This window comes from Macrotis lagotis, chromosome X (assembly GCF_037893015.1).
Source record: "Macrotis lagotis isolate mMagLag1 chromosome X, bilby.v1.9.chrom.fasta, whole genome shotgun sequence".
Classification (NCBI taxonomy): Eukaryota; Metazoa; Chordata; class Mammalia; order Peramelemorphia; family Peramelidae; genus Macrotis; species Macrotis lagotis.
The window spans coordinates 469,093,437-469,117,126 of record NC_133666.1 but is presented as its reverse complement, the minus strand read 5'-3'; the positions used below and the strand labels follow the sequence as shown (position 1 = coordinate 469,117,126).

Below are 23,690 nucleotides of genomic sequence, written 5' to 3'. Positions count from 1 at the left end.
CCCTGTTCCTCACAGTTCTAGGTCTGTATGTTCAAGCTAAAAAGTTTATAATTTGAGGCCATAAGCATTCTAGAAATTAAATTAAACTGGGAGATAAGCATCCTAGGAGCTTATGAAGTCACACCACTGTATTTGTTATATTCCTTGCTTCCCCGCTCCTTTCTTTTAATATGTTTTGATTGAAATAGTGTCTTTCTCATAACTCTCATTTGCTTCCTGTCAATCCAGTAGCATCCCCTTCCTGGATGTGACCTGCCCTCCCTATCATTGTTCCACTCATGAAAGGAGATAAGGGTTTTAACAAATGGATTCTTTTGGTAATGGCATGTGTTACAAACCTCTGGAAAGGGTGCAATGAGTGATCAGAGGGGGAAAAAATAAACAAAAGGAAAAGTTTTTTTTTTAAATGGTTCCTGGTGCTGCTGCATTTATTTCTCTCTAGAATACTTTTTTACTTGTACTATTTTCTGATTTGCAGACTGTTCATTAGAGCAGCATCTATAACAACACAGAACATCACATCAAACTGAAAATAGTTTGAAAATTCATTTTGTTTCTGATAGCCTGTAAATATTTCTCTTGATAAGGAATACCTTTTAGAAGTCACAATTTTTAAAATACCTTCAGATTCTAATATATAAATTCTCAAATGATTAAGCATGTAATATTGCTTGCAGTAACTATATGTTACAAAATTTTAGTGGTTAAACTTATGCAATACTAATTTATGACTTTTTAAAAAATTCCAAATCATTCCATTTCCTTATTCTAGCCAGAATCATAACCTATCCCAGGAATAATGAGTTCATTGATAATTCAACAATACTCTCTAATTCATTTCCCAAGTATAATGAATTTATTCAACTGATCCATTCACTAATTTAATTTATTTAGTGCAATAAATGTACAATGTTAAAAAATCATAATAAAAGTAGCTCAGGAACCATTTTTTTTTCCTGATAACTCCAAACTGGTCCTTATCTTCTCTCAGAATCTTTGTTGTTATTGTCATCATTGTGGTGGTGGTTGTGTTTTGCTGCATGGCAATTACATTCATTAATTGATCCATGTGTACATTCATTTATCATTGGTGTTTTAACACTGTGTCTTTGTAACTGTTTGCGCTGCTAGCTGCTACACTGAAGCAACCTTGCTGTTCTCAAGGCAGTCCACCCTTGATGATTTAGATGGACGAGAAACTATTCCTAAAACAAGTGAGCGGGCCCGACCTAGGCTTCGTAAAATGTACAGCATGGATATGTCCTCTTCTTCAGCTGACAGTGGCAGTTTAGCATCAAGGTGCTTAACTTGTGCATGCTTCCTTCAGTCATTTTACAACCTTCTTCCTCCTCACCTTCCTTTAATTAGGTCTTTGCTCTCATGTGTGGTTCTTATTTTGTTTTGATTTGTTTTGAAATGCATGCTTAAGAAAAGCATAAGCACCACCTTTTCTGGGCTAGTTCTCAAGATCATACTGTGTGAAAAGAGTCATTTTTTTTTATTTTGTCTAGAATGAGTTTCTTTCAAATCCTTATTTTAAAGATTGTCTTTTATTTCTTACTAATTCAACTTTTCCTTCCTTTTAAGAAAGGTTAACTTTGAAAGAGGCATCTATCATTAACTTAAAGGTTTGTTTGGACTACATTAGGAAGGGGAAAAGCATTAGGAAAAGAGATGAACATTTCTGTGATTTTCACATTCAAATTTAGACATTAAGATATATTCTGGAAAGTTGACATATTTGGTTATATCTTAGTGGGTCAGGAATAAGCCTGTTTATGTTCATATTCATATACTTGAATAATATAAAAGTCAAAATATGTTTTATCCTGCCTTTGAAAATAGAATGTAACTGAGAAGAGATTGACTTCAGTTTTGCATGTCCCTAACCAGGCTATTTAGTGCTAACTTATTTGATGATAGTCTTGCTATTTTCTACCTAGTCATACTATAAAGTAACTTAGATTTGTATTCTTTTTACATTCAAGTTAAAGAAATTGAATTCAGTAGGTGCTCAAAGTATGAGATGGAATGGTATTGTCAAATCCTTGGGTTTTGGGTTTTGGTTTTTCCTCATAAAGGAATTGTAAACCATGGAAATCATTCCATAGAATGTTGGCACTTATCACACATTTAATAGTCAAGCTTCAGCCTAATGGAGTAAGGTGCAATCTATAATCTATTTTGCCATTTTTTGACATGATATCTTTAAGCAGTCTTTGCCTACTCATAACACAAATCTAGGGACATTAGAAATATAGTCAGAGGTATCAAAGGTCATAAAAAATTTGATCAGGTCCTTGACTAACTCCTGTGATCTGAACTTCCCTCAAAGGATGAATCCATTTCCAAGCACTTCTAGGAATTCTAATTCAGCCTGAGGTAAGTTTTATGAGGGAGTCTAATTGGCATTAACTCCTGGGTACTTTGAGGCAGCTAAGTGGAACAATGAATAGAGCATTGGAACTGGAATTAGGAAGACTCATCTTCCTGAGTTCAAATTCAGCCTCAGATATTCAATATCTGTGTAACTTTGAGTAAGTCACTTAACCCTGTTTGTCTCAGTTCCCTCATCTGTAAAAATGAGCTGGAGGAGAAAATGGGAAACCATTCCAGTACCCTTACCAGTATCTTTGAAAAAATAGAGAAAGAAAAGGACACTAAAAAGTATATCATTTATTGCAAAATCATAACTTATATTTGTTTTACTATGTGAATTTTAATGTTTTATCTATAACTAGACTGCCTGGAAAGAAACTTTAAGAAAAAGACAAAAGAAAAATAACAATAGCTGACAGTTATATAGTGCTTTAATGTTTACAAAACACTGTAAATATCTCATTTGATCATCACAACAACCCTAGGAGGCAGGTGTTATTATTATCTCCATTTTACAGAAAAGAAAATTGAGACAGAAATTAAGTGATTTGCCCAGGGTCACACAGGTACTAAGTAACTGAGGCCAGATTGAATTCAGGTCTTTCTGACTCCAAATCCATCTTTCTATTCAGTCATTGTGCCTCTAGCTCCTTGGACAGGATATGAAAATACAAACAAAAAAGAAACCTTAAGTAAAGATAGAAGCTAGAAGAGGAGAAAAATAGAAAAGAGTCAAAGAAAAGGAAGCCTAGGAACAATCACCTAAGACAGGGTGAATCTGGCAAGGAAAGAAGGAAAGAAAGAAATGGTTAAGAAGTAGAGAAGGGTAGAGAAGACAGCCCAAATGAACTGCAAATAGCAAGACAGAAGGAAATGCAAATATAAAAGGCATAGAAAACCAAAGTGAAGAATCATTACTGTGTTTTAGAAAAGAAAGTAACAAGATGGAGTCTGAAGAGCAAGGACAAACAATGTGATATGGGAACTAAAATTCAGGTTATACAAGAGAAAACTTAGAGAATATATGATATCTAGCTTTAAGTACTTGAAGGTCTTCTTGAGGAAGAGAGATTGGGCTTGTTCTATGTGAATCCTGTGGACACGATAAAGAGAAATGGGTAGAAATGACAGAGAAGTTATGACAAATTTCAATTCCAGAAGAAAATCTTCCCATTACATTAAACTGTCCATAAATAGAATGAGCTTCCCCAAGTGATAAGGTAATTCCTATTAGTAGAGATCTTCAAACAAAATCTGAATGACTGCTTAGAAGAGATACTATAGAAATGGAGATTACAAACCCTGGAGTCTCTTTCCAACATGAAAATTCTATCATAATTTGAATTATCAGAAGTGTAAAAGTAGACATCAAATCCAGATTAAGGTATGTATATGTATAGCTATAGATATTTGTCATCATGTTTATTACATTATATATAATGTGTAATTATGTAATTTATATGTACAATTACACATGCATTTATATAAACTGAAAAACCAGAGTAAAGAAATTAAGGAATCTTAGAGTAGTTTGATGAAAAGAAAACATCATCATTCATTTTACTCTGGATTATGGTATGCCTTCATGACATTCATTTCCATATGGACTTATATGGGATCATTATATAAGATAAATATCAGATTATAATTCAGTTAAAAGCTTCTATTTAGGATTGGCAAGGTCTTTGCTTTCTGTAAACTGTATATTTTGAAATGAATATATGGGTCAATATTATGCTTTGATCTGGTAAGTCACAGTTAGTTACTTTCTAAAGTACTTAAACACTTCATTAACAAAATCATACTCATTTTGCATGAACTACATTCACTCATTAACTTTTGTATTTGGGAGAGAGTATTGCTGTATGCATTTTCTATCATACTATCATACAGGGCTTACCAAGATATTGAAGGATTAAATGAAATAGGGTAATACATACTTAGGAAAGTGCCTTGCCATTTTTTAAAGGGCATTTTAGTATCTTCTCTTAAAATCAGTAGAATTTTGTGAGCAAGCAACATATTAATCCAAGTATTTTTCCACCCTCTCTTCTTCCTAACAGTGAACCCACCCAGTGTACCCTGCTATATTCTCGCCAGGGGACAACTGAAACTATTGAGGAAGTAGAAGCAGAGCATGAAGAAGAAATAGTGGGTCCCCTGCCTGAGTTAAAAGATGAAGAAGATGATGAGTATGATGAAGACTCAGTGGAGGTGGATCTCACCTCAGATGCTGAGTTGCCACAGTATTCCACTATGGATACTGTGGATACAATAGATACTGTAGATGGTGATGTAGAGGCCCCGCCTTCCTATAGTAAAGCAGTGAGCTTTGAACGCCTCTCCTTTGGCTCCCGGGATGACTCTGATGACAAGAACCACATGGTAGTGAGTCCAGATGACAGCCGAACAGATAAGTCGGAGATAAGCATCCCACTTCCTTTGACACATGAACTGACAGCCAGTGAGCTTCTTTTACACAAGTAAGAACTTAGAAAGCATATAAAAAACACCATTTTGTGACACTTTTCAGCAACTTCACTCTCTAACTTGACTTTCCTTCCTCTCTATCATTACAGGAGAATTCCTAATAATAGGACAACAAATCCTATCCCTCAGAGTAGAAAATGGGAAATGCCATTGCTGGGATTTTTCTTTTCAGAGTATTTTTACTTGAAAAGTATACAGTTTGTTCTGGTCATGCATGAAGTAGTTATTCAAGAAATATTAAGTAATAAAAGTAATTAATTTCCATCCAAGTCTAACTATATTTTGAACGGGTTGCCTCATAGGACTTATAAAACTTTATTAGTAGACCATTATAATATGATGGGATCTTGGACTAGTATGCAGAACAAGATGATTTTGGATTGAAATTGAAATGGTTTCTGTTCAAGGCCTGTATATGCAAAAGTGAACAACTCAGTCTATCTACTATCATTTGGAAAAAAATCCAGATCATCAACTGAGTTTTTATTTCTTTTTGTTTTGTTTTGTTTTTTACATTTCCTTGGAATGTATTGTGTTATGTAGATATACCCTTACAATTCCACTTACTCACATAGAGTTTTTAGAAGTCTGTGACTAAAGAAAAGTTTTTATGTATTTTTACAAGATAAAGGATAAACTTCTTTTCCAAATTATTGTTCTATAATTTTGAAGAGAAATATTTTGGGAAATTTTATCCTTATGTTGATATCAAATGACTTTTCTTAGCCATGTTGAATTGAGTTAGGTAGAAAAAATATGATTCATAAAGTGAATTTCTCCTACTGCATCCATTATAAATTATTCTAATTAGGAACATCAAACTATTTTCTCACAACTATAGGGATAGACTTTTTTCCTAGAAAACATGATTTCATTAATTTCCTCATTTTATTTCATTTATTTCCTAAAGATGAAACTCCCTCTACCATGTGAATCAGACACTGTTCTTCAATTTATGGTTTTGGAGTGATAATTGACTTGTCTGAGGTCAGGCAATTTGTATCAGATATAATATTTGAACCCTAGTCTTCTTGACTTCAAGATTTCCTCTCAGTCCAATAAGACACACTCTCAAATGCAACTTTTCAAGTGGATCTCAATAAACAAACATTTAGTCAGTACCTGCTATTACTCAGTCACTGTATTGGACATTAAGGAGGCAAATAAAAAAGTGAGGCAATCTATGCCCACAATAAGTTAATATTCTTCTTGGGGGATACACATAAATAAGTACAGAATATAAACAAAACAAATTAGAAATAATAGGTTGAAACCATAGTGAATGAGAGCATAGTGAATGAGGTTAAGCACATTGAAGAAGGTTATAGTTGAGTTGAACTTTGAAAAAAGAAGGAAGAGAGGAAAAGAAAAAAGAAAACAAGAAAAAAACATAAATTAGTTCAGATAAACAAATAAGATGAAATTGAATCTTTTGTGAGGGCATTATCTTGACCTTTTTCCTTTCACAGATTTGTTGTAATGTTGAATTACAGGAAAATTTATAGCACAAATAAGAACATCTGAGAGAACATAAACATTTTAAAATGAAAATTGAATGTTTTCTTATAATTTTGGGGGTTATTTCTTTTACAGGATGTTTCATGATGAAGAGCTAGAAGAATCAGAAAAATTTTATGTAGATCAGCCTCGATTCTTGCTCCTCTTTTATGCTCTCTACAACACCCTAGTAGCTCGCTCAGAAATGGTGTGTTATTTTGTAATTATTCTCAATCACATGATCTCAGCTTCCATGATTACCCTGGTACTTCCTATCCTTATCTTCCTCTGGGCCATGCTGTCTGTCCCTAGGCCAAGTAGGCGGTTCTGGATGACAGCCATTGTCTATACAGAGGTATGTAAATTCATCACCTGGTACCCTTATACTACTTAGAGCTCAATTTTGTTTTATGTGCTAGTAAGTTCCTGAAAAGTTATGTATAAAGCAAAGATGTGTGCAGATGTTCTTCAGGATACAGAACAGATGGATTATGATAATACTAAGTAAAGAAACAAAATTCCAAAACATCCATGGACATTCATAGATCATTAGGGCTGGAAAAGACTTTAAACATCATCTGGTCCAGTTTTCTAATTTTAGAGATGAGAAAACTTTGACCTATTTGTCCAAGATTTCATAATTCATAAGTAACAAAACTGGTACTACAACTATCAATTCATGATTTCTAATTCAATGCTCTTTCCACTATACTTTGTTGGCTTCCAGTTAAAAATTATAAGTAGTAGGAGTTTCCCTGGACACCTAATTCAGTGCTTCATCCTGGTCCTACTGACTAGTCCCAAACTAAGGGGAAAAAAGTGTCAGTTCTCCCTGGGAACCAACTTGAAACACCTTTACTCTTTCAGGGGATCTGCAAAGTCAAGTCTAATTCCATAATCATTTTGTTCTACTTTCTAATATGAGAAGTATCAAAATACATAACCTGCATAAACAAAATCTCCTTGAAGGATTCTTGATAATTTCTAAAAGTGTAAAGAGGTCTTGGAAGCCAAAAAATTTGAGAATCACTGATCAGTAGATATAGAACTGTTTACTATATAGTCCATCTATTCCTGCCTCAGCACTAAGTAAAGTAGTTTCACCCACAGAACTAATCAATTGCCTGAAAATTAAGATTTCTCTCAAACCAAAATTTCAGAAAACATAAATTACATTATTTCTCTAATTCATCAGTTCTATGTCTAGAAATCCTACTATTCACATTTCACTACAGTGAAAATACCCATAGTGGAAATCAGTTTTAGCTTTGTTAGGTAGCATGAAGGACATGCAAAGGCACTTGGAGGAAAAAAAAATGCCCAGATTTGTCATTTGCTAGCAATGAATTAGGAGCAAGTAACTTCACCTCTTAGAGTTATATTGGGGGAGGAGGTCCAAAATACAGTTTCACCCATTATACATAAAGCAAAGAGACATTTTTGTCAAATCAGAAAGACTAAATATTTCAGGGCTAATTTAATTTATTAGATACTTAAAGTCTCAGATTCCCATGAAAACTAAATGAAAAGTGATGGAAAGAAGACATTATGACATTGACAATTTCCTTTTGATTTTCACTGGATTCTTCCTGATTCTTTTAGGTTCTATATAGATGTACCAATATTTATGATGGGCATAGGAAAAAATTAGGGGAAAAGGAGACCTGAAACCAAGACATTTGAAGTACATTAATGGTCTTTATTTGTTACTTAAAAGACAATTTTCTTGCCCAAGATATAGAGCTTTTACATGTTCTATCCCTCACGCTTGAAGATTCTCCCAACATTTCCATGTATGGGGGATCTCTTTAGCACCTCAGGTGGTACCTTTTCTTTTTTGAGGACTTAAGTCCCTGATCACCTTTGCACCCAACTAGTAAATATTTCTGCCTCTCCAAATAGCTCACAGTGCAGTTAGCCTGTTCTAGGTATTTAATTTACTTTTAGGCTGCATTATTATAATTTTTGTACATACATTTACCCCTTACTAAACTCTGTATAAACTGTATCATTCATTTTCATCTTTATGAGCCCAGGGTCTAGCATCATACCTTATACCTAGTAACTGCTCCATTGATATTTGCTAAATTGAACTGAACTGGTGCTTGAGAAAGGTGTTTTCTTTTTGTTTTTTTCACATAACTTTCTTAGGTCTAAGTTTTCTCATTATATTTGTTTCGCTGAAAGTAATGAATTATTAGAGTCACAAGAGGAGTCAAATCAATACCCAAGCTAAATATAAAGAATGAACTCTTAGTCATCCCTAGGCAAATGAGATATGGATCAAATTGTCTCCAAAGTACTTTTAAATTAATTTTAGCTTTCTCTTTTTCTAGATATTTTATAACTGGAGAGGCATAACAGAAAAAATCAATTTGCTTGAGTTTTATCCATTTTTAAACTGGAAAAGGTAGCTTGAAAAAAAGAGAAGATAGAAAAAGTTAAGCTTTAATGAACTATAAGCCCTTGAATTTGCTCACAAATGACAACAAATGATCTGAAATGGAAGATATAATAAAATCACAAAAATAAATGTTCCTAGTCTCTCAAAACTAGCTAATTCCTGTTATGGATTATTCAATCATTGTAGCTTTATGACAATGCCAGTCCAAGATGTATAAATGGATCTGAGGAAGGAAGGAAGGAAGGGAGGGAGAGAGGGAGGGGAAAAAATTAAAAATGAATAATTGAAAGAAGTGGCAAGCATAGTGTGATTCTGGGACTAATCTACCATGTATGTTCATTAGGGAGCAATTTATTTTAATAAAACTTCATTCTTGCTGTGAAACTGATTTGGGAAGAGGCAGAGAGATTTAAAACTTTATCTAGTTTAGGGAGCTCCTAGCATTGCAACTGCACTGATTCACATTAGTAACTTCTTTATAACTTGTAATTATAAGAAACTGGAGTTACTGAGAGGTTAGGTGAATTTCCCTTTTAACAAAGCTATTAACCTATAAGAAGCAGAACTTGTATCCAGATCTTCTGAAGTCAAGGCTAGGCTGATAGCCACTACGCCATACTACCTTTAAATGATTAATCTCTAAAAACATTAATTTTTAAATCTTACACCATTCTATTACCTACTGCAATCAAAATTATAAAGAGAATCATTTCCATTGTAATTATCATTCTGCCACAAAATCAAAGAAATTTCAAGAATATATCTTTCTTTATATTTTTATAATTTGCACATAGGTGGCCATTGTCATCAAGTATTTCTTCCAATTTGGTTTTTTCCCCTGGAACAAGAATTTGGATTTCTACAAAGACAAGCCATACCATCCGCCAAACATCATTGGAGTGGAAAAAAAAGAGGGTTATGTGCTTTATGATCTTATTCAGCTCCTGGCTCTTTTCTTTCACCGATCAATTTTAAAGGTATTACAAGTAATCAATCAACAAATCCTCCCTGAAGGATGTGTATATTACCATTAATGGCAGATGCAGGAGATAGAAAGACAGTATCTGCCTCTGGAAAGTTTACAAGGCTCTAGAGAAAGAATAACTGCAAAACTGAAAAATCCAAGAAAGCTTTATGGAAGAGGTAGAACTTAATCTGAGAAATGAAAAATGATGAGGACTGATTGCATAAGTGGAAAGAGGAATTGTTCCAGGAAAACAACATGAGTAAAGGACAATGGAAACAAAAATGAGCATGACATATACAGAGAGAGAGCAGAAGCACATGGGTGGAATGTGGCCAGATTATACAAACTTTAATTGACAAGAAGTTTAAATTAGGTGCTACAGACAATTGAGAGCCACCACAGATTCTTGAGCTGGAAATTTATATGATGGAAGTAGTATTCTAGGAAAATTAATCTAGTAGGCAGTATTGCATTGCAATTAGAAAGTGGCCAAAGAGTCAGGAATACCTTGGTTCAAGTCCTTTCTGATATTTCTGACTGTATGACCCTAGAAAAGCTGCTCAACTCTTCAGTGACCAAAGAAACTCTAAGACTATAGATTTCAGAAGTTTCCAATCTGAGTCAATTGTGTTTTCTAAGCAAGAATTTCCTATACTGACAAAATCATAAATCTAGATTCCATCCATTTGAAACCATCTCTTTTGTTATTTCTTATTGTGTAATAATATTTTGTTGCATTAATATATACCACAAATTTTTCATACATTCCCTAGCTGTCTAAGAGGCAATCTAAGACACCCCACCTACCTTCGATCCTAATTATTTTCCTTTCTCCTTTTAATTTTTTCAGGATTTGGAAACTGCTTTGCTTGTGTCTTCTTTTCTCACTATCATCCTATCTCTTAACCCCTCTTCCCCCAATTTCCATTTGTTCCTTTGAAAAGTTTGATATATATATTTCTATACAGAATTATGTGTATATTCAAACCCTCCTGTCTAAGATAAGAAGATTCATTTGAAGCCCATCTCCCCACCTCTTTCTTCCTCCTGTTTACATATTCTTCTCACACATTCCCCATAAATTTCAAATTTTACACTATCTTCTTCCTTTCTTTATTATTAGATCCCTCCTTTTAATTTCCTTTTTCTTTCCCTTCATCATGACCTCAAAATAAAACCAAACCATCTCTAGGACTTTTGTTCTTTCTCATATAATTTGTGCAAAAGCCAAGAAAGACTCTAAAGATGGACTTGTTTCTTCTTCCCTTGTTAGAATCTTAGTACTACATCATCATATAATTTTTCCAATAACTCAAAATAATTTGTTTTTCTTAGTTTCTCTGGACTCTTAAGTTTGTATTTCAAAGTTCCTATGAAGTTTCGTCCTCTTCATCAGAAGTATTTGAAAATCTGATAAGTAATCTTTTTTTTCCCCTAAAGGAATATACTATTTTGTAGATTGTTATCCTTGATTGTAAATCCATCACTTTTAACTTCTGAAATACTGTGTTCCAGTATCTCTCCTTGTTTTTGATAAAATTATCCAGTTTTTTGTCTTATTCTATAATTGGATTACTTCATAATTAGAGTACTTCTCTCTGGAAAACCAGCTTACATTTTCTTCATTTTTTTCAACCCCTTGAAAGTTTCTTACTGGGGCAGCTAGTGACTTAGTGGGTAGAGCATTGGCCATGGAATCAGGACGACCTGAGTTCAAATCCAGCCTCAGCCACTTAATAATTACCCAGGTGTGTAACCTTGGGCAAGCCACTTAACCCCATTGTCTTGGGGTTAAAAAAAAAAAAGAAGAAAGTTTCTTACTGTTGGGGAATCACTGATAGCTATTTTTACTCTTATTTTTCAAGGGTTCCATTTCTTGGGTAAGCCCTACCATAGTCTCTTCTAAGGTACTCTCCTTCCAATTCTTTCCTCAAACATATACTTAATTTTTAATCTTTTACTTGTAAATATGTGTGTGTGTGTGTGTGTGTCTGTGTCTATGTGTGTTTCATGTTAAAAATTACCATTTCCCTTTGAGTCTTTTATGGTAGTTTCTATAGAAATAGCTTTATAATAATTTGTACTATTGGTAAATGTCTCTGAATTACTTGAATTATTCATATGTCTAGAATCACTTTCTGAATTGGGGCTTTATGCTGGGTTACATTCTGTCCTTACCAGGCTTTTGGGTGGGGTGGTCTCTTCTATTTGGTTTCACCCTGGTTTCTGCTAGCTTCTTATGTTCATTTTCCACATTCTGTGGTTAGGCTTCTCAGGATCTTTGAGGTTGAGTGCTGGATTTTTATGGTTCTCTCATGCATCTCAAAACAAAATGTTCAATCTCAAAGCCCCTGTGCCCCAGGCTCTATTTTAGTGCTGACACAAGGTCCTGGTCAGTACTGTACTGATCACTGTCTGTTGGTCCTCCATCATGCTTCCTCAATCCACTCTCTAGTCTAAGTCTTTTGACCACTCTGGGACTTTCTCAGATGAATACTCTGCTCTTGTGGTTTCTGGACATAGAGCCTTGTAAGCTATATGTTTCCCATTTCTGGTCAAGTTTGTTTTTACCTTGCTGGAGTAGTTCCCTTTGAACCTGAAGATTCTCATTGATTTTTTTGGTCATTTCCTAGGTGGAAGATGTAATTTACTGTAGTTTTTCATTGAATTACTCATTTTTTTGATCTAGTAAGAACTTTAGGTTTTTACTGCAGTAGATATAAAGAAATCTCTAGCAATATCATAGGCAACCAGTTTCCCTGTTTTTTTTTATTTTTGGAGTGATTTATTGATGAATATGTAATAAATATATTATACTTTTAATTCATTTGCAGGCACAAATGTCTTGTAAAATATATGCCTGCATATATTCTTGCATAATATGTAAATATGTAATTCATATGCATAATATGCTCATTTATGTTTTAAATCTATAGAATTGAATAATGAACTCTACTATCCAAAAATGTTGTTTTCTCCTCAAAAAATGGAATTTAATTACCAACTTTGGCAAAGAAGAAAAAACTCCATCTTTTTTACTTCTCTGAAGAGATTGGGGACTGGCAGAATATTGATGCATTGATTAGATTTGGGCAATATTTTTGGCTTTTTTGTAACAATTTTGGGTTATCTTTGCAAAGATACTGTAGAGTTTTCTATTTCCTTCACCTTATTTTACAGATAAGGAACCGAAGCAAACAGGGTTAGGTGACTTGTCCAGGGTCAGACAACTAGTAAGTTTTTGAGGCCAGATTTAAATTCAGGTTGAAGAATCCTCCTGACTCCAAGCACTGTGCTTTTTCCATGGTTTTATACAATACTATTAAAGGTTTGCAAAGCATGTCATGCTTATTTTGAATCTCATTTTATTCTTGCAGCAACCCTGAAAGGTGGATGCTATTGTTATTCCTATATTATGGATGAAGACATTGAGGCATAGAGCATTTAAGTAACTTATCCAGGGCGAACCAATTAGCATCTCTTTAGCATGTACTAGGTGCCAGAAAGTGTGTGACACAAAGCTACAAAGTGTCAGAGGCAGCACTTCAACTTTGAACCTTCTTGATTGTAAATCCAGAGCTATCCAGTATAAAAAGCTACTGTTTGAGCAAGGAGTTTCAGATGCTTGTTTTTAGGGGGAAAAATATGTACTTCCTAGAACCGGGGAACCAGTTATACTTGGAGGGCAATTAAATGCAGGGTTTGAGAATGGAACTAGATGCCAAAAAAGATCCCTTCTCTGGTATATCTTGGCCCATATCACAAGGTGTAAAATTCAATAAACAGGGGTTAGCTAGGTGGCATAGTGGATAAAGCCACTGGCCCTGGAGTCAGGAGTACCTGGGTTCAAATCCGGTCTCAGACACTTAATAATTACCTAGCTGTGTGGACTTGGGCAAGCCACTTAACCCCATTTGCCTTGCAAAAAAAAAAAAAACTAAAAAAAATTCAATAAACAGAATCAACAGAGAGCAAAAATTCTAACTAAGAAGGAAGATTCTAGCATAATGTTAGGGACAAACTTTCTAACAATTTTGCCCACAAAAAAATAAGATAGACTATTTTGGGAGGTAATGAGTTCCCTGTAATGCTAATAATTGTAATAATAATATATCATTATAAGCTATTATTATATAGTATATGTTATAATATATAAAGAATATAGAATAATATTTACTTTATAATTAGATCTAACCTAGGAGAAAAAGAAATTGCATCTATATGGTACAGACTATGTATCAGGTACTGTGTTAAACATTTTAAAATATCTCATTTAACACTCAAAATAACTCTGGGAGGGTTAGTACTATTATTATTATTCCTACTTTACACTTGAGAAAACTGAGGCAAGCAGGGTTAAGGGACTTTCCCAGTATCACAAATAAATATGTATCAGGCCTGAATTGAACACAGCAAGATGAGTCTTCCTGACTCTAGGTCCTGTGTTCTATCCATTGCACCACCTAGCTACCCAGTCTTTGTTATAAACTGCTACCTTCAATTTACTAATGATCTCCTTATTGGCAAATCAAAAAATTTTGTTCTTAGCCCTGATTCTTCTTGACTGATCTGCGGTGTATGACACTGATAATAGCTTCTATGTCATGTGTGCTGTTTCCTTTCTAGGTTTTCATGGCATTGCTCTCTCCTAAATTATCCTCCTTCTTGTACAATTGTCACTAATCCATAATCAAAACCTCAGTGTCCTCAAATCCTCTCTCTCATTTACCTTATCTGGCAAGTCCATTGCCAAACTTTGTCTTTCTGCTTTCACATCACTCATATACATATACATATATATCACTTACTCTTCACCCACACAAATACTAACACAGTTTGAGGCCATTATCTCCTCATACCTAAATTATCATAATAATCTGTCAGCTGATCCCTCTACCCCAAGTCTTTCATGTTCCACTCAGTTGCCATGGTGATTTTTTTCCTAAAATGTAAGCTTGACCATGCTCTGCATTTCTTCTCAATGAACTGCTAAGGTTCTCTGTTACCTCAAGTATCAAATATAGAGTTCTATGTTTGGCACTGAAAGTTCTTTATACTCAAGCATTCATTATTGTTCCAGCCTTTTCCTCCATTTACTCTATGATCCAACTATGCTGACCTTGAAGTTCCTTGTGTTCAACATTTCCATCTACCATGTCTATGCCTTTGTATTAGCTTTCTCCCTTGCTGAGAGACATTTCTGCCTCTTAACTTCTCTGGTTTCCTTCAAGACTCAGCTTAAATCCCATCTTTTTTTTTAAAGATGAATTTTCCTGAGTCTCTTTCCTCCAGCACTAATGTCCTCCACTCTCAGATTGCCTTCTGTTTCTATTTCATATACTCTGTTTGCACCTAAGTATTTGCATTTTGTTAAGTTCCTTCAGGGCAGGAACTGTTGGGATTTTCCTCTTTCCTTGTATTTCTAGCTCCTGACTTAGTGTCTAGCACATCATATGAATCTCATGTTTGTTGATTTTCTGACTGATTATAAGAAATGACTTTCTGGGCAGGTGGGGGGAAAGGATATATTCATAAATTTAACTGATTTAATAACAAAAGCTAATAAATAAGAACATATTTTTAAGAAATTAAAAAAAAACTGGATCTTGTTTGACCCCATTAATTTAGTTAGATTTTATTTTTAGTTCTCTAGTTATCACTTTCCCTCTTTTCTCTTATTCCTTTGGGACATTATGAAGTGCTTTTTAGTGTAATTTGCAAATAAAAGAAATCCACTTTGAAGTTCTTCATTTGCTATAACAAGGTCCAGGGAATGGTGTTGTCTATTTTCACTTACATTGTTTTTTTTTAATTAGCTGAGCTTATTGGTTATACTTCATGCTACCAATATGTATTGGTACTATTCTGTCATTTTTTTTCAGTGTCATGGTTTATGGGATGAAGATGATACTGTTGACACTGGGACCAATAAAGATGACTCGGATGATGAACTCTCACTAAACACGGGAAGAAGAGATTCCTCTGACTCATTGAAATCTATCAATCTCGCAGCATCAGTGGAATCCGTTCACGTTCACTTCCCAGAGCAACAAGCAGCCATCAGACGAAAGAGCTCCAGCAGCAACTCCCACCTGTCCCACAGATCCAGCTTCTCATCAAACAAGTCCAAAAGAGGTATCTGTCCTACTAACTGGTAACATAAAATTTCTTAGAGAGCTTTTCTTAATGGCACACTAGATGATAATAGCAACTTTTACTGAAAATTTATTTGGATTTGAAGACTAAAACCTTGTAAAACAAAATTGTAGATTATTTCTGGAAATGATTTTTTAATTTCTTGCCAGTAGTGATAAATGTATGTAGGTGATGCCACTAGCATAAATAGCAGACCTCAGCATGTTGGTGTATTAGTCCTTTGTACTTTCAAATGAAGATCTCAAAATTATTTACAAGTCAGATCATTAATCTTTCTTTATTCTTTATAAATATTTTATTTATTTTCCAACTACATTCAATAGTAGTTTTTTACCAATCATTCTTTTTTGCAAGACTTTGAGTTTTACAATTTTTCTCCCTCCCTTGCCTCCTTTCTATCCCTGACTGAAAGCAATCTGATATAGGCTTAAATTTGTAATCATTCTAAACATAGATTGAAATTCAACATTCAACTCATTAATCTTTAGAAAAACTATTAAAAGCATGGAGTTGACAAGCCTTGCTTTGTTTTTTTTTGCTTGTTTTTTTTTTTCCTTTGATGACAATAGAGAGTGGACCCTGGAATTAGGAAGACCCAAAATCCTCAAGGGCAAGTCATTTGATTTCTCCTCGACATAGACAATTCCCTAGCATTCTTTCACTCACACATAAGTTGTTTACCTCCATTGGTAGATGCAGTTTCTTATAACCCATGACCCTCTCCACTAATGAAATTAAAAAATCTAGAGCAAAAAAGTCATCAAGTATTAATTGAGTGCCTATTATGTGCTAACATGCAGTTAATAAAAAATTGTCATTTTAACCTAAATCTGGGAATAAAAAGAAAGACAAAAAACAAAAACATCAACAAAAATAGTTCCTGCTCTCAAGGACCTCAGAGTCTAATACAGAAGACAAATAGGGAAGCCAATTTAGTTATAAACAAGATAAAGATAGGATAAATTTTAGATAATATCAGAGAGGAGGGCACTACTAGTCTTAAGGTGAATGAGGAGATGTTTCTTGTGGAAAATAGGATTTTTACTAATACTTGAAAGAGACCAGGAGACAGAGATGAACAGAAAGAGAATTCCAGATTCAGGAAATAGCCATCAAAAATGTCTGAAATTGGAGTATGGATTGTTATGTGTATAGAACAGTAAGGAGGCTAGTGTTACTGTATCATAGAGTAGGTGGAGGGAGTAAAGAGTTGGAAGAATGGAAAAGCTGGAAAGGGTTCAGTTGGGAGACAGTAGAGAACAGCAATATGTAGGGAGAAAGATTAATGAGAGAATGGGGAATGTAGAAGGAATAATCTAGTGGAGAAGACAGGATGGAAAGGGATCATGTGGGCATCTACAGCAATGTGTCTTCAGAATGAGAAAACTGCATTTTCATATGAGGCAGGCATAAAATGGTAGAAGGAAACTGAGTGAAGAGGAGGGTAGAAGAGGGAACTACTGTCAAAGAGCTTCAATTTTTTTTTCATTAAAATAAGGCAAGATTCTCAGCTGAAAAGATGGTGGACATGGGAGCCATGGAATATTTGAAGCGGGATAAAAATGGAAAAACTATTTTGGTGAATGAGATAGTAAATTCACTTTTTATTGTTTGATGGCAGGAGGGTGGCATAATGAATTAAAAGCCTGGTCAAAAGTTAGGAAAACTTATCTCCCTGAGTTCAAATCTAGCCCAAGATACTTATTAACTGGGTGATCCTGCAGAAATCACTTAGTCACTTTGCCTCAGTTTCTTCATTTATAAAATGAACTAGGAAAGGAAATGGTAAAGTACTCCAGTATCTTTGCCAAGAAAATCCCAAATGGAGTCATAAAGAGTCAGACATGACTGAAAAATTATTGGACTATAACAATTATTTTATAGAGCACCATGGGATATTTGGAGAGGGATAAAAATGGAAAATCTGTTTTGGTGAGTGAGATAGTGAATTCATTGGAAGGAATGAAAGAATTACCTTGCTGAGATAAGAGTTCTTTCAATATTATAATAATGGACCAAATCAGACTATCATGAATTTTTTCTAGCTTCATTTAATAGCAGGTGAATAGAAACAAAGGGAACAGATAGTGGGTGTAGTCTAAAGCTGATTATTAATTCAAAGGGGGTTTTTATTTAAAATTTAAATTAATTTTAAAAATTGTTTACTTTGATATTTTAAATAATTTCTTTTCATTAATGAGAATTCTCTCTCTCTACTGAAGAGGATTTCAAACCCTTCCAAACAAAATTATCTCATGTGACTTTGAAGAGTAAGAAGCACATTGAACTTTCAATTAGAAAAGCATGAGTTCAAAGCCTGCCTCAGAGGCTTACTGTTTGTCTACAAGTCACTTAACATCTCTCAATCACTTTTCATCTGTGAAATGAGTACAAAAAATATGTTAGTCCTTCATTCTCAAAGAAGATCATGGTATCAGTGGAGGTGATGCATGACAAACATATGAATTGTATTTGCATGAGGGGTTGCTGTGCTAAGTTTCACTTTCTCCTCCAGAATCATCTGGGTCCAGTGGCCAGACATGTAATCAGGACAGCTGGAGATGACCCTGGATGCGAGGCAATCAGGGTTAAGTGACTTGCCCAAGGTCACATAGATAGTAAGTGGCAAATGTCTGAGACTGAATATGAACTCCCATCCTCCTGACTCAAAGGAACTGGCTCTATCCACTGCACCACCTAGCTGCCACAATAATAATAACATATATCCTAAAGGGCTATTAAAATCTTAAGATCTTCCCAACATACTGGGAACATATCTCATTCTTTTTTGCAGGTGGATCATATCTCTCATCTTTCCTGCATAATTGGTTCATTATTCATGTTATTTAAAAGTATAAAGATGGAATGTTTTAGATCTCAGGTGGAGCCTAGAGAAACTACATTTCCTGATTCATATCTCAATAATAACAAACTCTTATTTTCTCTTGATAGGTCCTGCTAAAGTTCATTCCTTTCATAGTGATTTTGACCTTTAAAGTCAAATTGGTCTTTCCTAGTTCTTGAGGATATGGTTTGTATATGTTTCTCATATCTGTAAATGAAATATTAGTCGATGTTTCAGGGCAGCTAGATGGTGGATAGAGCACTGGTCTTGGAGTCGGAAAGTCTCAGATACTTGATACTCACTAGATATGTGACCTTGTGCAAATCACTTAACCCTGATTGCCTCATATCCAGAACCATCTTCAAGTCATCCTGGTTCATATCTGGCCCCTAAACCCAGATGACTCTGTAGGAGACAGTGAGGCTGGTGACTTAGCATAGCACCCTCTCATTCAAATCCAATGCATGTGCTTTTCATGGCATTACCTCCCTGTTGTCATGCTCTTCTCTGAGAATGAAGGACAAACATCATCATTATCATCATCAGAATTCATTAATGTTTGATAAACAAAATTCTAATTATCCTTGCCTAGTGTCTTTATACAGTCATAAAACCAAATTCAGAATATAATTATCTTTGAAAGGAGAGGAAAGTCATAGATTTTGAATTACTCTATGTTGCAATACTCTGAAAAAATATTGAATGAATCCATGTATATATACATCATCCCAAAACACTTTTAACTTAGTCTATATGCTTTTGGAAAATGTTGTAGGGATTTCATATGACTATGATGTTGATTTAAATAAACCCTGTTTCTCACTCAATGTTTTTATTCCTCTTTATTTCTAGGCAGCACCAGTACTCGGAACAGTAGTCAAAAAGGCAGCAGTGTACTCAGCATTAAGCAAAAGAGTAAAAGGGAACTGTATATGGAAAAATTCCAAGAACACTTCATCAAAGCCAAAGCATTCACCATAAAGAAGTGAGTAACTGGAAATGTTCAGTTTATTTATTGTCTTATAGGGCTAGAAAACTAGAGTCAATTACTTAATACAGATACTATATGAGATGTAAGAAAAACTGCTTCCATAGCCATGCACATAGCTTTTATTATGGCAGAATATCATATGAAAGACAGACATACCTAGTTGCAAGGTGCTTAATGAATATTTGCTGAATTGCAATACGCAGCCCCACAGTTACTAAAGTAGATTTAAAAATGAAATGTTCCTATAGACACACTTAACCTGTGTGTTTTATTCCTATAATAGTAGATCATATTTTGGTAGCACTTAGTAATTTACGAATTACTTTCTTCCCAAATACCCTGTGAGGAAGGTAGAAGACATGATCTCCTTTTCCTTTTTTCAGATGAGTAAGATGAGACTCAGGGCAAGGGATTTTTTTCAGTTATCTAACTTATAAGAATCAAAACCAACATTTTTGACCTGAAGACCAAAGGTTTCTACACCACTCTTTGTACTATAACTTGCCCTTTCCCCACAATCCTCTACTGATATGCAGACAACAAAGCAAACAAGAAACTTTGGAGTCTCAGAAATCAATAGACACCAGGCACTGAGATCTAGGTACAATTTCTCATAAATCTTTCTCACACAATCCATGCCAAGACTTTGGGTGGCTGCAAGACAAAGGAGGTAAGGCAAGAAACAAGACTAGAAACATAGTTTAGTAACAAATAAGCACAGTCATTTGCATAATGTTTAATTTTGCATAATGATTCTACCAACCCTCTCCCAGGAGTTGATTTTGTAATTCATCTTCCGTTAGTTCATAAGTTTGTATTAAGTTCTTGTGCTAAGGACTGGAGATACAAAAAGAGGCAAAGACAGTCCCTGACTTCAGGTGCTCATAATCTAATGTTGGAGACAAAAATAGGTGCAAAAAAAAGCTAGATACAGAAAAATAGAAAATAATTAACAGATATAAGATGCTAGAATTCAGAGGAATTGCAAAAGGCTTGGAGAGATTTTAACTAAGACTTAAAGGAAGCCAGGATTCAGAAATGAGAAAGGAAAGAATTCTAGGCATGGAGTTTTCTGAAGCCAGAAAAAGTGCCAAGCCAAGAGTTGGAATGTCTTATTCAGGGAACAATAAGGAAACCAGTCATTAGATTGAAGAGTATGTGATGGGAAATATGGTGTAAGAAGACAAGAAAATTAGGGCAGAGGTAGGTTATGAAGGATGTGGAACACCTAACAGAGGACCTTATATTTGATCCTGGAAGTGATAGGAGCCACTAGAGTTTATCAAGTAAAGGGATGATATGGTCAAATCTGCACTTTAGGAAAATCACTCTGGCAGCTAAATTGAGACTGGATTGGAGCGGAGAGGGAGACATGGCTGGAGACATGATTGTTCATTGCCTTGATTTCTAAGTTTTTCTTTAAAATTTTGTGATTACTCTATTATTTGTTCTTCCAGTTCTGACTACTAGCCCATAGATTTACAAGGGGTTTTAAATCAATCTTGTTACCAGACCATTAAAACAGTTCTCACTTTTCTTTGTGACACATTAAGTTGAAATTGCCTCCTTATGGAAATTTCTTTAACTTGAAAAATTCTGCTCCCCAGTTTATCAGTATATTTATCAATGTTTCTTATCCCCCAACTCCAACAGAAGTAGAAAATTCTCAAAACACTGGGAGTGGATGTCCTCTCTGATGATGATCAAAACTAAGGCTTGCTTATAATATTCCCAAATTAGAATGTAAGTTCCTTGAGGGCAGAGACTGATTTTTACTTTTAAATTTGTATACCTATCACTTAGCACAATACTTGCCACATACTTAACAATTAATAATTTTTTTTTCATTCTTACATTCTGACAGTGGTTTTGATATAGTTTTGCATGAAAAAATAGTTTTATAAGTAACAATTACCTTTTACCAATCTCTGGCACTCCATTCTTTGTATTATATTGCAAATAATAAGCATTTTTACTTCATGGAAATAGCAGTTATTCTTTGACAAATCTTTTGACTATGCTATTATTTTTTTAATTAATAAGTCTCTATATTCTCTCCCTTCCACCACCCTGTTTCCACTATAGGGTGGGGTAGGGATGGGAAGAAAGCACAAACTTCAAGAAGCCTGGACCATATTTCCAGGAATCAATAAAAATACTAACCACCAGGTCATTGAAAATCTTGGGGGGTGTTGAGGGTTTAAGCCATTTGAAAGAAATTTTTTGTTAGTTCTTGATATTGCTTTTTTGTTTTGGATTGCATTTTTCTTTGTTCTTTGTTAAAACTGATCCTGGGGCAGCTAGGTGGCACAGTGGATAGAGCACTGGTCCTGGAGTTAGGAGGACCTGAGTTCAAATATGGCCCCAGACAGTTAAGAATTACCTGTGTGGCCTTGGGCAAGCCACTTAACCCCATTACCTTGCAAAAACCTAAACAAACAAACAAACACACAAGCAAAAACCTGATCCTGTTTAATTTGGGGTTTGAATGATCTTTTAAATGTTTATCTTCCCCACAATGATAACTACTACAAGATATCTAGCATTCATTGAAGTTTGCTTTTTTTTTTTAGGTTTTTTGCAAGGCAAATGGGGTTAAGTGGCTTGCCCAAGGTCACTCAGCTAGGTAATTATTAAGTGTCTGAGGCTAGATTTGAATTCAGGTACTCCTGACTCCAGGACCAGTGCTCTATCCACTGCGCCACCTAGCTTCCCCTGAAGTTTGCTTTTTTAAGGGCTACTCCTTTGTTTCATGTTTCCTTAAGATAATATCCATTCTTAAAAGTTGCTGAATTAAATCATAACAAAAACATATCAATATGTCAAAAAATCTGCTTTTTTGGATTAAATGTGGAGAAATAAATCCAGTCTGGTAAATTTAATCTGCTCAAGACTGGGCATTATTAATCTTCCTAGTATCAGTAAAAGCACAGAAGAATGGCTGATACAGTCACAATGAAGTCTTATCAATATTGTTGATTGTTACAAATATTTTATACAACATTTAATTCGATTAAGGGCAAAAATTTAACTACTCTGAGTTTCAGGCCCCTCATCCATAAAATGAACTTAATTTAGAATTCCACTTATCTCATAAAATTGTTAAAAAAGAACATATAGTGGAGAGGGGGACAGCTAGGTGGGGCAGTAGATAGAGCACAGCTCTGGAGTCAGGAGGACTTGAGTTCAAATGTGGCCTCATACACCTAATAATAAGCTGTGTGAGCTTGGGCAAGTCACTTAACACATTGCCTTAAAATAAATAAAATTTAAAAAAAAGAAAAATGCATTGTAAATTTTAAATTTCAAAGAAAATGGGGTTTATTGTTAAATGAAAATTAAATTCTCAACCTTTGTTGTGCAATCATTTCAGTCATGTTTGACTTTGTGATCCCATTTGATATTTTCTTGGCAATGAAAAATGGTTTACCATTTCCTTTTCCAATTCATTTTACAGATGAGGAAAGTGAGGCAAATAGAGTAATTTAATCATGTTCACATATCTAGTAGATGTTTGAGGAATTATTTGAACTCAGGTTCAATGCTCTATCCACTTCGCCATCTATCTGCCTAGTATCTGGTAGTCTTAACCTTTAGTTATTCAAAAATGGAAAAGGCTGCCTCAAGAGGCAGAATACTTCCTTTTATTGAAAGTCTCCACTCAAAGATTGGTAAAGCAAGTGGGGATTCCTTTGAGTTCTGGACTGGACTAGATGGCTGTGGAATTCCTTCCAACTTTAAAATCCTAAAATCATAAGGAATTAAATTAATTCCAAATGTGAAAATAGTGTGTACAGTAGAATGAACAGCTAGGTGGAGCAAGTGGATAGAGTGCTGGAGTCAAGAATTACTGAGTTTGAATCCAACTTCAGACTTAGTAGTTTGGGACCCTGGGAAATCTACATAACTTCTATTTGCCTCAGTTTCCTCATCTGCAAAATGAGCTGGAGAAGGAAATGAA

The 23,690-nt window shown here is 34.6% G+C and overlaps 1 protein-coding gene across 4 annotated transcripts in view; it reads left to right on the top strand.

The window, feature by feature from the left end:
- The window catches only part of PIEZO2 (piezo type mechanosensitive ion channel component 2), a 532,098-nt gene that overhangs the window by 469,131 nt on the left and 39,277 nt on the right, over positions 1 to 23,690 (top strand). For 2 of the 4 annotated variants that reach the window (XM_074205559.1, XM_074205560.1), the window contains 6 exons: positions 1,132 to 1,299; positions 4,443 to 4,862; positions 6,463 to 6,721; positions 9,565 to 9,747; positions 15,620 to 15,872; positions 19,591 to 19,723. In XM_074205559.1, the coding sequence (XP_074061660.1) occupies positions 1,132 to 1,299; positions 4,443 to 4,862; positions 6,463 to 6,721; positions 9,565 to 9,747; positions 15,620 to 15,872; positions 19,591 to 19,723 (1,416 nt within the window). The remainder of the gene's footprint in view (positions 1 to 1,131; positions 1,300 to 4,442; positions 4,863 to 6,462; positions 6,722 to 9,564; positions 9,748 to 15,619; positions 15,873 to 19,590; positions 19,724 to 23,690) is intronic. The other 2 variants (XM_074205561.1, XM_074205562.1) reach the window with 1 other exon arrangement.